Source organism: Balaenoptera musculus, chromosome 18 (genome assembly GCF_009873245.2).
Source record: "Balaenoptera musculus isolate JJ_BM4_2016_0621 chromosome 18, mBalMus1.pri.v3, whole genome shotgun sequence".
NCBI classification, from domain to species: domain Eukaryota; kingdom Metazoa; phylum Chordata; class Mammalia; order Artiodactyla; family Balaenopteridae; genus Balaenoptera; species Balaenoptera musculus.
Genome location: NC_045802.1, coordinates 50,734,547 through 50,748,283, shown reverse-complemented (window position 1 = coordinate 50,748,283; position 13,737 = coordinate 50,734,547). Strand labels below are relative to the sequence as shown.

Genomic DNA, 13,737 nt, shown 5'->3' with positions numbered 1-13,737 from the left:
GAATTCTCTGGTAAAGCCATCTGAGTCTAGAGGGTTTTTTTTGTGGGAAGGTTTTGACTAGGGATTCAATTTCTTTAACAGATATGACTACTCAGATATTGTGTTTTTTCCTTGTTTAGTGTCGAGAAGTTATATTTTTACAAGGAATTTGTCCTTTTATTTAAATTGTGAAATTTATGGGCAGTGTCTGTAATTGTCCCCTTTCTAATTTATTTCTCATATGGGTAACTTGTGGTTTTATTTTTTCCTGACCAATCTTTCTAGAGGTTTATCAGATTTATTAATCTTTTCAGAGAATCCGTTTTGACTCCTTGATTTCCTCTATTGAATGTCTGCTTTCTGTTTCATTGATATCTGCTCTTATTTTTATTTCTCGCCTTCTACTTTCTTTTTTTATTTTTAATATTTATTTATTTATTTGGCTGTGCCAGGTCTTAGTTGCGGCATGCGGGATCCTTAGTTGTGGCATGCAGGATCTTTAGTTGCAGCATGTGGACTCTTCATTTGCAGCATGCAAACTCTTTGTTGGGGCATGTGGGATCTAGTTCCCTGACCAGGGGTCGAACCTGGGCCCCCTGCATTGGGAGCACGGAGTCTTAGCCACTGGACCATCAGGGAAGTCCCATCTCCTTCTACATTCTTTACACTGAATTTGCTCTCTTCTTTCTAGCTTAAGTTGTAAGCCTACCATTTACTTTCAAGCTTTCCTTTTTCTTTGTATGCATTTGTATGCGGAAAGCTATATATTTCCCCAAAGTACTGCTTCAGCGACATGCCACAAATTTTGATATGTCATATTTAATTTTTATTCCAATGAAAATATTTTCTAATTTCCATTGTAAGTCTCTATTGTAGCTCTTTGACACATAGGTTATTTAGAAATCTGTTTTTTTAGATTTTCAAACATTTGAGAATTTCTTAGTTTTCTTTCTGTTGTTGGTTTATAGTTTAATTTTTCTGTGATCATTGTCCTTGGAAATATGTTGAGACTTGGTCTGTTGTCCAGCATATTATCTATTTTGGTAAATATTCTCTCTGCCTTAAAAAAGAATGTGTATTCTGCAGTTGTTGGATGTGGTTTTCTATGTATGTCAGTTAGATCAAGTTGATTAGTCATGTTTTTACATTTTCCTGCATCCATGCTGTTTTGTCCTCTACTTGTTATATCAGTTAGATAGAAGTATGTTAAAATCTGATTTTTTTGACTGTGGATTTGTCTTTTCTTTTTTTACTTCTGTCAGTTTTGCTTTATATATGTTGAAGCTATGTTGTTATTACATGCATTCGCATTTAGGATTTTTGTGTCTTCCTATTGAATTGAGCCTTTCAGCATTATGAAATGTTCTGCTCATCTCTAATAACACTTCTAGCCTTAAAAATTACTTTGTCAAATATTAATATAGCCACACCAGCTTTTTTTGGGAGGCCAGTGAGTGTGTACAAGATACATCTTCTGCAATCCTTTTACTTTTAGTCTGTGTCCTTTCATTTAAAATTTTGACATAGCAATTTTTAAAGGAAGACCTTTCTTTGGTATTTCTTATAGTGTTGGTATATTGACAAGGAATTGTGTCTACTTTTGTGGATCTAAAATTATCTCTATTTTTGTCTTCATTTAAAAAAATTTTTTTTTGATGTGGACCATTTTTAAAGTCTTTATTGAATTTATTACAATATTGCTTCTGTTTTTATATTTTGGTTTTTTGGCCACGAGGCATGTGGGATCTTAGCTCCCCGACCAGGGATCAAACCCTCACCCCCTGCACTGGAAGGCAAAGTCTTAACCACTGGACCGCCAGGGAAGGCCCTGTCTTCATTTTTAAAGGATATATTTGATAGATATATAATTCTAGGTTGCTAATACTCCCTATTCTTCACCCCTCAGCACTTTCAACACAAAGAATGGAAGCTGTCAATCTTATTGTTTCTTCAAATGTATCTTTTTTTCTCTGGCTGCTTTTAAAATTTCTTTCTATCCTTTGTTTCAGCAATTTGACTGTGCCAAGCATTTGGTTTGCCTAGGTGTGGTTTTCTTTGCATTTTCCTGCTTGAGAGTTCCCTGAATTTCTTGAATCTCTGGGTTGACTTCTTTCCTTACTTTTGTAAAATTATCATCAATTATTTCCTCACCTGTTGCTTTTGTTCCGTTCTCATTTTCTCTCTCTTTCTGAGATTACAATTACATGAATATGAGATGATTTGACTGTGTCCTACAGGTTTCATACTCTCTTTTTTGTTCATCACATTATTTTCTCTGTGGTGGAGTTTGGATATTTTTTCTTGGCCTGTCTGCAAGTCAGTGAATTCTGTTTTCCTCTGGTCTATTCTGCTCTTAGAGTCTTCTGACAAGTTCTTAATTTCAGATATTGATTTTTCTGTTCTGGGAAATACACTTGGCTTTTTAAAAATTTTTTTTTTGTTGAAAATTACCTCATTTCATCCATTTTGTTCAACTTTGCATCTATGTCACGTCCTTGCCTCCTAATGTCAGTGTCTGGGTTATCTTGAGTCTGCCTGATTGTCTGGTTTTCTCTTGATTATCTGTCTATCACATTATTTTGCTTCTTTGGATGTCTCTTAATATGTTTATTTTATGCCTAACATTATGCGTAAAAGAACAGTCAATTTATTTCAGATGATATTTTCTTCCAGAAAGGTTTGTTCTTTATTGTGTTAGACAGATAGCGTGAGGTGTTAGCTACCTCAGTCCAAATCAGAGATAAAGTCGATTCCTCCATCTACCGAGATTCTGTCTTCTAAAACTGGGCAACTATGGGAAATCGACCCTGCCCTTTTGGCCCAGCCTCCCTGTCTTTCTTCAGTGCCCCATCGCTAAGCAGATGTACTATTAGATGTCCTGGCCACATATTCGGAGCTTTTCTAGATTCCAGTCTGTCATTCCAGCCCATGCAGACATCTATAAAGCACCCGAGTTTTTGGTTTCCTTTAGTGAGCTCAATCCTCACTTGTACCCAAACTCTGCAAATGCCCTCATGCAAGAAAATGCCAGTGATCTCAGCTCACCTTGGAAGTGCTCTTCCATCTCTGGAGTTTTACTTCATCCAGTCCTTAGTTGCTTCCAGACCTTTCTATATTAGTCTAGTTTTTGAAGGAAAAACAGTGGCTTGCTCCTATCTGGTATCTTACTTTAGTAAAATAACAGTGAAAGTCAGGAGTTTATCTTTGCAGAAAGAAAGGCAGATAATTTTAAGGGTTCTTATTGATATAAGCATAGTGATATTCTGAATATTTTTATCTGTGTTGCATACTAATATTTTTTTCCTTCTGATATGAGCCTGTTTATCAAAATATACTCTAGGCCAAGGGTCGACAAACTATGGTCCACAGACCAAATCCGACTCAGTTCCTTTTTTTGTATGGCCTGTGAACTAAGAATGGTTCTTACATTTTAAAAATACATACATATGTACATACATAAATATACATACATAAATAGCTATATAAATAAATAAATGAAAGGAGAAAAATATTTTGTGACACATGAAAATTGTATGAAATTCAAATTTCAATATCCAGAAATTACAATCGGATTGTAATACAACCACATTCATCTGTTTTTGTGTTGTCTATGGCTGCTTTCATGCTAACAGATGAGTAGTTGCAACAGAGATCTTATGGCTCACAAAGTATAAAATATCTATTATCTGTCCCTTTACAGAAAAAAAATTTGCCTATTCCTGTCTTAGATCATAGACTCAGGAATTTTTCATTTCTCATTTCTAAGGGAAATTGAACAAAAGACTGAAACCCTCTTATTCCGTAAGTTCTTTGAATTTTGAGTTATTTAAATACTAGCATTTTAGAGTTGGAAGGAACCTCAGAGATAATCTCCTTTATCTCTATTTTGCAAATGAAGAAACAGATTTAGAGTCAGAGAAGTTTTAAATTAAATTATGGCTAATTTTTGTTTTGTTAGAAAATAGACTCAGTAATAAGCTGATAGAGAAACTAATGATCTATATCACAGAACAACTTGCAAAATTCATTTGTTCTTATTGCAGAAATATTTGGTTTTACTAAACAGTGGTAGCTATTAAGAGAATTTCTTCTTTGGAATTTTTAAAGTAAATATTTTAAAATAAATATTTAGAGCATGTTAATAACCTTTGCCTTTCATTACCACCCAAAATTCTTTCAATTCTCTTGGGTATGAGGTTTTTTTTTTATGAGAAGACTAAAAATCTTATAGGACCAATTCCAGACATTCTTCATTAAGCTCCTATTGATTTAGGATTTAAAGTCCTAAATCATCAGAAATTCCACGGTGAAATGTTAATGTGTAAGACTTGTTTCTAGAGTTTTTCTTTTATCTCTCCATCCTCAGATACCATGAAAAGTTTATTTAAGCTTACTTCTGAAATGCAGTCATATGGTGGGATGTTATATTACTAAAAAATAGCATTTTTATTTTCTAATGTTGAATACAGATTTTCTACATGTAATTTTTAGCTTATTACTAGCTCTTTTGGATAGCTCTCTACTTCTAAAACAAGCCAAATCAACAAAAAACACAGTAAAATCAATTTGTGGGGGTTTGGGGAAAGCTGATTTTTCAGCTGATCTGTATGCAGGATTTGGTGGGTCCAGATTCGTTAAAATTGGGCCAAATTAAATTAATTTTAATTAAATTTTAATTAAACTAATTAAATGCCAAATGCATAAAAAGAAATATTTTAGGAATACGTATAAAGTCATTTGAAATTTAAGAAGGTCTGTTAAGCAAAACAGACAAAAGTATTGGTATATGCTTTGGAAAATTTAAGTCCGTGATAAGTAGGCTTCAGGAAATTCATCTTAATTTATGTTTATGTATTCTGTTTCTCTGAAGATTGGTTTTGAATGAACCTTCATGCTTTTCTAAATTGTATAGAAAGGGCTAACCTTTTAGCATTTACATATTACTTTTGCTCAAATAACTGATTTCACTTAAGTAAATTTTAGTATAAAAGGAAGTTGGTGTCCTAAACCACACATGAAAAATACTCATTGCTTTTCATCAACTTGTTTATTCACCTGATATTTCTTGAACATCCATGATGTGTCAGGCACTGATGCAGGTGCTGAAAGGGAAAATGTTGAAATAAATATTTTTTGCTCATAGTTGAATAGATTGTGTGAGGAGGTATATCTGTTCATGTGTAGCATTTGATACTATCACTCTCTTTCTCTTTTCTTTTGTAGCATGCTATCTTGGGGAAATCCCATCTACATAGATGATTTTCATTACCTCCTTTGCACCAAAATCTGAGTAAAATACTCCCATGGATAATTCCTTAATGGACATTTCTGGCTGGATATCCTTTAAATGTATTGATGTATCTATGGGTCCATCCTTGGCCCTCTGCTTATTTTCCTCTCTAAGTAAGGCTGGTAACTATAGCTCTGAACTTCCTTTTCTCCCTGTCCTCTCTCCTTCCTCCCATTTTCTCTGTCTGTCAAAGTACTGTTGAGTACTTTGTTTCAGGTACTTTTCTGAGCACAGAGGCTGGAGCAGTGAACAAGAACGATATGGCCTCTGCACTCTTGGAGCTTACAGCTTGGTGAGAGTGATGCATTAAACAAGTAATTCCAAACACACAGTTGTAGGTTACACAATGAGGCACAAGTATAAGATGAGATGAGAACGGATGTTAGGGAAACTAGCCTAGTCTGGGACACTCTTGAGTAAGTGACACTTATACTGGCACCTCAAAGATGAATAGGGGTTAGCAAGAGACGTGGGATAGAATTCCAGGAAGAGGGAGAAAAAGCCCCTAAGAGAAAGCCGCTAAGGAGCTCATTAGCAGGTTCAAACAACTGAACGAATAGTCCTTGTGGCTGGAATGTGATGAACAAGTGGGAGAAGGATGCAAAACGAGGTGGGAGAGACTGGTGGAGGTCAGATCTTGGTAGAGGATCTTTTAAACCACGTCAGTGCTTTTGGTCTTTATCTAAGAGAATTGAGAATATATTAATAGAGTTTGTAGTGGGAGAATTACCTATTCATTTGTTCTTTTAAAAAGTTGACTTGAGTGCTTATATGAAAAATGGATTGAAGGGGGCAGACGTGGATGTGCAGAAATGAAGCTTTTTTATGAAGCTTTCGCAGTGGTCCAGGCAGGAGGTAGGGGTTACTTACATTGTTAGCGTATCAGCAGTAGAGGTGACGTAGATAGATTCAAGAACTGTTTATGAGATATAGTTGATAAGATTTTGTGATTATTTCAGTTTAAAGTATGAAGCTGAAGGTAGTGTCAAGGATAAATTTTTCATATGCTTGTTCATGTGTATTTTATTGACACTTTAGTGTCTCGAAGTCAAACATTTTCAAAATCGAACTCATTTTTTCCTTTTGCAAACTAATTCTTCCCCTTGACTTCCCTGTTTTGTGAATGATATCCCTACCTCAAGTGACCTAGCCGTACGACTTTTTTATTTGGTCACAGCTTCCACTACATTAGTTACCAAGTGTTAAGGACCTGACCTCGGTAGCATCTAGAGTCTCTCCCTTCTCCTCCTCCTCATCTCCTTCCCTTTTCCTCTTCTTCCTCCTCCTCCTCTTCACCTTTTGTCTTTGTTATAGCAGTAGCATCCTTTTGCTGGATCATTAAACTTTGCTTTTCATTCAGGTCTCTGAGCTCCTGAGGAAAAGAACTGTCCTTTTCATCTTATGTTTTTAGTACCTAGCGGTGTGCACTTCAGCAGGGTAGATGTAAAAAAATATTAAATGAGATGAAAATATATTTTCCTCGATTTGGGTTTCTTCCATTAATTCTTATTCTTTGCCACATTAAAGATTTCTTTTCTCAAAGTCATTCAGGGGCTTTTGCTTAAAGAATAATTTGGTCTTAGGGCTGTGATGTTATGAAAAACTGGCTGCTGGATATGAGAAGTGTATGAGTTAGGGTTTTCCTGTAGTAATTTAGTAAAAATGGACTCCTGACCCTTTTTGCACTGTAGCCCTCACTACTACAAAGAGCAGATTTTTCTGGGAAGGGAACATAACTGGTATTTATTAGCAGCCCCACTGTTGAATAAAGTTTTAAAAATTTCATTTGATGCCTTTTTACAATTTTTAAATTTTATAAAAGTATTTGCAGAATTCACATTTAAAAAATAATTTAATGTGTATTTCTTAGCTATCCAGTATCTTGCTGTCGTGTCAATAGCTATATTGTATGTTAGTATCTTATATGTACAGCTAGAGTATATTGTTTCATAGAAAGTTTATACAAGAATTATTCATCTATTTTGGAAGTACCTATTTTTAATAGCTTTATATGTTCTAAAATATGAACTTCCATAATTCTTTTATTCTACTTTTTTTTTTTTACATTTTTAGGAATAAGAAAATTTTAAATAAGAAGAAGTTGAAAAGAAAACAGAAGAGCAAATCAAAAGTGAAGACAAGAAGCAAGGTAAAACTGTTAGCAATTTATAGGGAATAAGGACTTTTTTATTAATTTGAATAAAAATGCCAAAATTAAAAAGGTAATTTTAATTTTGGTAAGAGGTGCAAACTACTATGTATAAAATAAGCTGCAAGGATAATATAGTACAATACAGGGAATATAGCCAATATTTTATAATAACTATAAATGGAACATAACCTTTAAAAATTGTGAATCACTGTGTTGTACACCTGAAACTTGTATAATATTGTACATCAGCTATACCTCAATAAAAAAAATAAGGTATGAGTATAATTAGCAAACCATTTTATTTCTGTGTGCTAAAGTAATTTTTAAAAACCCCTTATTATTTGGTCACACTGTTTAGTTTCATCTTTTTGGCATTTTTTTGACCAGCAACCTGGAAGTTATTATCTGGGTGCTGAAAATTATTTATTATTTATTCTTGTTTTCTTTGATCAGTTCTTTGGGGGAAGATATCCATTCCTCTTCTCTTTTTTCACTCTGACTACATGTACTGGAAACTGAGTAAAATTGGCTTGTGAGTTGGGACTTAGATTTGGGTTTGTCTCATACCTATGCATACATTATGAATTAGAGAGTATTCTAATTAGTGCATCTATAGACTTTTGACTGTTCTGAGCTTCTTTAGACTGTTGGTGGCTGTACAAAAAAAAAGGCAATAGAGAATATTTGAATTAGGTGGTACCTTAGAGATCAAGGATCTGTTCTTCTACCCAATGCAGATATCTTCTCTATAAAATCCATCTAGGTTTTTCTTAAACATTTTCAGAGACCAGATACCGCTTTTTGTAAAAGAATCTCTTTTCTAATGAACAGTAGTAAGAAGCTTAGACAGGAGGAAGAGAGCAATCATACTTGTGATTTCTGAAGAGCTCCACTTTGGGTTATAGAAACAGTCACTTAGCTTGGGTTGTATATCATATTTAAGTTCTAGAGACAATTGTTTCCTGCACTTTTTAATGAGTATTTTTGCTCTTGTAACTGAGAGAAATCTACTTTAAAGTAGTGAACCAAAAATAGAAGGATAAGGGATGGAATTGATCAGTTGGACCCAGGGATTATAATAATATTATCAAATCTTCTTGCTTCTCTTTTTCTTTGAGTGTGGATTTATTGCCTGTGGCTGAGGACTAAGGCTGCTGGCAGCTCCAGCTTTATTTTCTTTAAGCAAAAGGCGATTTCTTCTCCTAGTTGTGGCAGAAAATCTTGGATAGGGTTTTTGATTGACCTGCATCATTCACTTTGACCTGGAAGATGGGGTACTTTGATTGGTTAGGCTGAGTTATGTTTGTAACCTTGTGATGGACTATAGATGAGCACCTTGATTAGCAGGCTATGTGGAATGAGAGGGGTGGTTGCCCTAAGGGAAATGTTGCTGGGTGGGCAGATAAATAATATATGTTCACTATATCACGTCTTAACTACTGTTTTGGGGACAGAAGAGGGAAGTGGAAAGCATTCTTACTATACTTAATATGTGAAAACCTTTAACAAGTAAATAGTCATTCAGATTTACAACTTCTACCCCTTTTCCACTTTTTGGTGCTGTGTGAAGAGTTGGAATATGGGAATATTGAAAATCTTTTAAAGCCCTTTTTAAGGTTTCATTTGTTGATTTTCCTAAAAGTGGTGGCATGTGATATCCAGGAAGATATGGGAAGTCAAGCTCTTTCTTCTACTTAAATTCTGTCTCTAGCTAGCTTTGCTCCCTTCATAATTCATCTTTCTTCTGTTGGCCTTCAGGTTTTATATCTGCTTTTTTAGGAGCAGCTTGTGATAAGAGTGATATAAAAAAACTTCATTTACGCCTCAGACTTCAATTGCACACTGACTGTGCAGGCCTTGTGCTCTGTATTTGGGATGCAAAGATGCGTAAGAAACATTTACTGCTCATAAAATGGTGGTGTTAGTCTCTTTGCCCTCTATTACTGTTTTTGGAGTATTTTTTATCCACTCTCTTTTTATAAAAGTTATCTTTAAAATGCCATTTAGCTATACTTCTTCATCTCCTTCTTTATTGCTGTCATTGACCCCTCTATTTCTCCATTAGCCACCTCCTTCATTTACTTTCCTTCTTGTCCAGTATAGATACTACAGTATTTTTAGAAAAATTCTTGCTTTATCTACTGTATTAGTTCTTTATGGCTGCTGTAACAAATTACACAAACTTTATGGTGGCTTAAAACAATACAAATTATCTTATGGTTCTAGAAGTCTGAAGTCTAAAATGGATCTCACTGGGCTAAAATCAAAGTGTCAGCAAGGCTGTATTCTTCCTGGAGGCTCTAGAAGAGAATTCATTGTCTTGCCTTGTCTGGCTTCTAGAGCCTGCCTGCATTCCTTGGGTTGTGCTTCCTTCCATCTTGCCACCCTCTCCCATTTATAAGGACCCTTGGGATTACATTGGGCCTACCTAGATAATCCATAATAATCCCCCATCTCAAAATTCTTAATTTAATCATATCTGCAGGCTCCCTTTTGCCATGTAAGGTGACATGTTCTCAGGTTCTAGGGATTAGGGGGTAGATAATTTTTTGGATGCCATTATTCTGCCTACCACATCTTCCTTTCCCTCGTGTACATTTGTTGGATTTATCTGACAAAACTCAGTCCTGTACAAATCCAGCCATCTTTCCCTCTTTCCCTGCAGGTGAGTACCATGTACTGCTAAAAGGAGTTAAACAAGAGTTTATTGATACCAGTACAGTTTCATGATTACCAGTATCAAATGGACCATCCATAGCCAGACTGTCTTCTTGTTTTTTCTGGTCAGATAGTTCTTCCATTTTTCCTGTGGCTATTTCAGACCTTTGCCACTCTCCTCAAACTTCTGATAAATTCTGCTCTCCAGCAAATGACTTCACTTCCTTATAAGAGAAGTCAAATCCATTACACAGGAAACTTCCTCAGCATCCTGCTACCAAATGTATCTGTCTTAGATCAGGTTCCTTAATAGTAGAACCTGAGACAGGGATATAAAGTGTACAATTCAGTGAGTTTTGAAAGATACAATCAAGGTTTAGAAATTTTCCATCATCCCCAAGGCTTTCCTCATCCTCCGCTGCATTCCATCCCTCCTTACAGCCCTAGCTCTACACAACCACAGGTATACTTTCTGTCATTATAGATTATTTTTCATTTTCTAGAATTTCATATAAATGAGATCATACTAGGTATACTCTTGTATCTGGCTTCTTTCCCTCAGCATAATGATTTTGAGTTGTGTTGATGTAGTTGTATATGTTAATAGTCTTTCCTTTTTTATTTTTCTGATTAGTATCCCATTGTTTGGATATATCCCAATTTGTTAATCTATTCATCTGTTGATGGACATTTTGGTGTTGTTTCCAGTTTCTGTCCCTTGCAAATAAAACAGCTATGAACAATTTGTGTACTAGTCTTTGTGTGGGTATAAGTTTTTGTTTTTTGGGGAGGGTAAATACCTAGGAGTGGGATGATTAAGTGATGTTTTCTTCGATGATTTGCTAGAAGGACTCATAAGACTCGAAAGCAATTTATACTAATGGCTAAGATTTATTATAACAAAAAGTACAGAGTAAACAGCAGGAAAAATAACTGTGTTGGTGGTTAGGGAGTAATGGCCTAGGCCTCCTGGTCCTTCCTTGTGTGAGCACACAGGACATGCTTTCTCTCTGTTGGTGAACTGCAGGAATATGTGTGGAACGTTTCTGTCCAGGGAAGCCCGTTTGAGTCTTAGGGTCTGAGACTTTTATGGGGATCTGGTCACATAGACACATCCTGATGTGCAGCCAGCCATAGCAAGTGAAACTTGGGTTCACATCGTCAGTCATGATGTTTCTGCAAAGCAGTCGGACAAGCCAGTGGGTATGGTTGCTCTAGGAGTATGTAACAAAATCATCGATACCTAATATAAAGGAAACTCTAAAGACCACATTCCTAAGCACTGGCCAGGGGGCAGTGATGGTTCCCTTGGAGAAATACAAGGCGTAAGCAGTGTGAACTCAGTGTTAACTCTTCTTCACAGGTGGCATAGTAGATGAATGTTTAGCTTTTTGAGAAACTGAAAACTGTTTCCAAAGTGATTATTCCATTTTACTGTTCCACCAGTAGTGTATGAGAAGTCCAGTTGCTTCACATCTTTACAAACACATGATCTTGTTAGCTTTTCAAATTTTGGTCATTCTTTTTTTTTTAATACATTAATTTTATTCTTTTGTAAAAGAAAGGGGCATTTAGAATCATAGATGAAAATGAATGATTTTAAAGCAGTTAAAATTATTTCCTAGGGAATAATTATGGTCAAAGTTTGTATGCTAGGAAAAAAAAATACTCCTGAAAAGATATCACTGTTTTTCACTCTATAAGAGTGTTACAAGAAATTTTAGTCATTCTGATAAGTATATGGGGGTATCTCACTGGTGTTTTACTGTGCTTTTCTCTCATGACTAATGTTGTGAGCATCATAATCATCATGTGATGTGCCTTTCACCAATTATGTCTTTTTATTGTGAAATCTCTTCAACTTGTCTCCACTTTTTATAATTGTCTTCTTATTGAATTCTCAGAGTACTTTATATATTTTAGATCAAAGTCCTTTGTCAGCTGTGTTGCAAATAATTTCTCCTCTTCTATGGTTTGCCTTTTTTGTTTTCGTAGAGTGCTTTATAAGAGCAAAGGTGTTTAAGTTTTATAAATTTAACGAATTGATTTTTTTTTTATGATTCATGTGTTGTTAAGTCTTTGTCTACCCCAAAGTCTTTGTCTACCCCTTTGTCGCATAGATTTTCTTCTGTATTTTCTTCTACAGATTCTATAGTTTTAGCTGTTACATGTAGGTCTGTGATCCATTTCAAGTTAATTTTTGTGTATGGTATGAGATAAAGGTTGATGTTCATTTGTTCACATGTTGGTATTCAGTTGATCCAGTATCATTTCTTAAAAAGACATCTTTTTCCATTGAATTATCCTGACATCTTTGTAAAAAATCAGGTGACTATATTTGTTTAAGCCTATTTCTGGAATTTATTTTGTTTAATTAATCTATATGTTTACCTTTATACCAGTACTGTACTGTCTTCATTACAGTGGTTTTGAAATGGGTCATATGTTTTTAACTGCGGTCTTTTTAAAAAAAATTGCTATAGTTAATTTAGGTTCTTTACGTTTCTATATATAAATTTTAGAATCAACTTGTAAATTTCCATTTTTAAAAAGCCTCTGGAATTTTTATTGGGATTGCACTGAATATAGGTTTGGGGAAGAATTGCCATTTTAATGATATGGAATCTTCTCATAGATGAACATGGTCTCTCTCTCCATTCATTTGTCTTCTTTAATTTCTCTCAGCAACATTATTTTGGTTTTCAGTGAACAGAGATTGTACATAATTTTATTAAATTTAACTAATAATTATATATTTTCGATGTTATTGTGAATGCTATTATTTAAAAATTTTGTTTTAATTTTGAGATTGTAATGTGCATGCAGTTGTAGGAAATAATACAGAGAGATCCTGTGTACCCTTTACCCATTTTCTCCCATTGGTAAGGTATAGCGTAACTATAGTAAATATCACTACTAGGAAATCAACATTGATACAACCTACAGATCTTACTTAGGTTTCACCAGTTTTACATGCACTCATTTGTTTGTGTGTATTTAGTTATATGCAGTTTTATCATGTGTGGGTCTTTGTGACCATTACTACAGTGAAGGTGTAGAACAGTTCCATCAGAAGGATCCACTGCACTACTTTTATATAAACGAACACATCTCCAAACCTCACCCTCTCCCTAGCCTCTGAGAACCACAAATCTGTTCTCCATCTCTGTAATCTGTCATTTCAAGAATGTTATATAAAGGGACTCATGCAGTATGTAACCTTTTGGGATTGGCTCTTTTCCACTTAGCATAATTTCCTTGAGATACATCCAAGTTGTTGCATATACCAAGTTTGCACCTTTTATTGCTGAGTAAGCATTCCATGGCATGGATATACCACAGTTTGCTTAACCCTTCATTCATTACATGACATCTGAGTTGTTTCCAGTTTTGATTATTTTGAATAAAGCTTCTATGAACGTTCATGTGCTGCTGATGTATGAACATAAGTTTTCATTTCTCTGTTATAAATGCCTAAGAGTGCAATTGCTGGATTATACTATAAGTACATGTTTAATTTTCTAAGAAAAAGCTGTACTTTTTCTAGTCTCTGTATCATTTTACATTCCCATCAGCAATGTATGAGAGATCCAGTTTCTCCACATCTTCACCAGTATTTGTTGGTGTCACTATTTTTTACTCTAGCCTTTCTGATAGG

The 13,737-nt window shown here is 34.8% G+C and overlaps 1 protein-coding gene across 1 annotated transcript in view; it reads left to right on the top strand.

Moving 5' to 3' along the window:
- MYCBP2 (MYC binding protein 2) overlaps positions 1 to 13,737 on the top strand; it is a 270,931-nt gene that overhangs the window by 20,053 nt on the left and 237,141 nt on the right. The window contains 1 exon segment of the mRNA XM_036831466.1: positions 7,343 to 7,418. Coding sequence (XP_036687361.1) covers positions 7,343 to 7,418 — 76 coding nt within the window.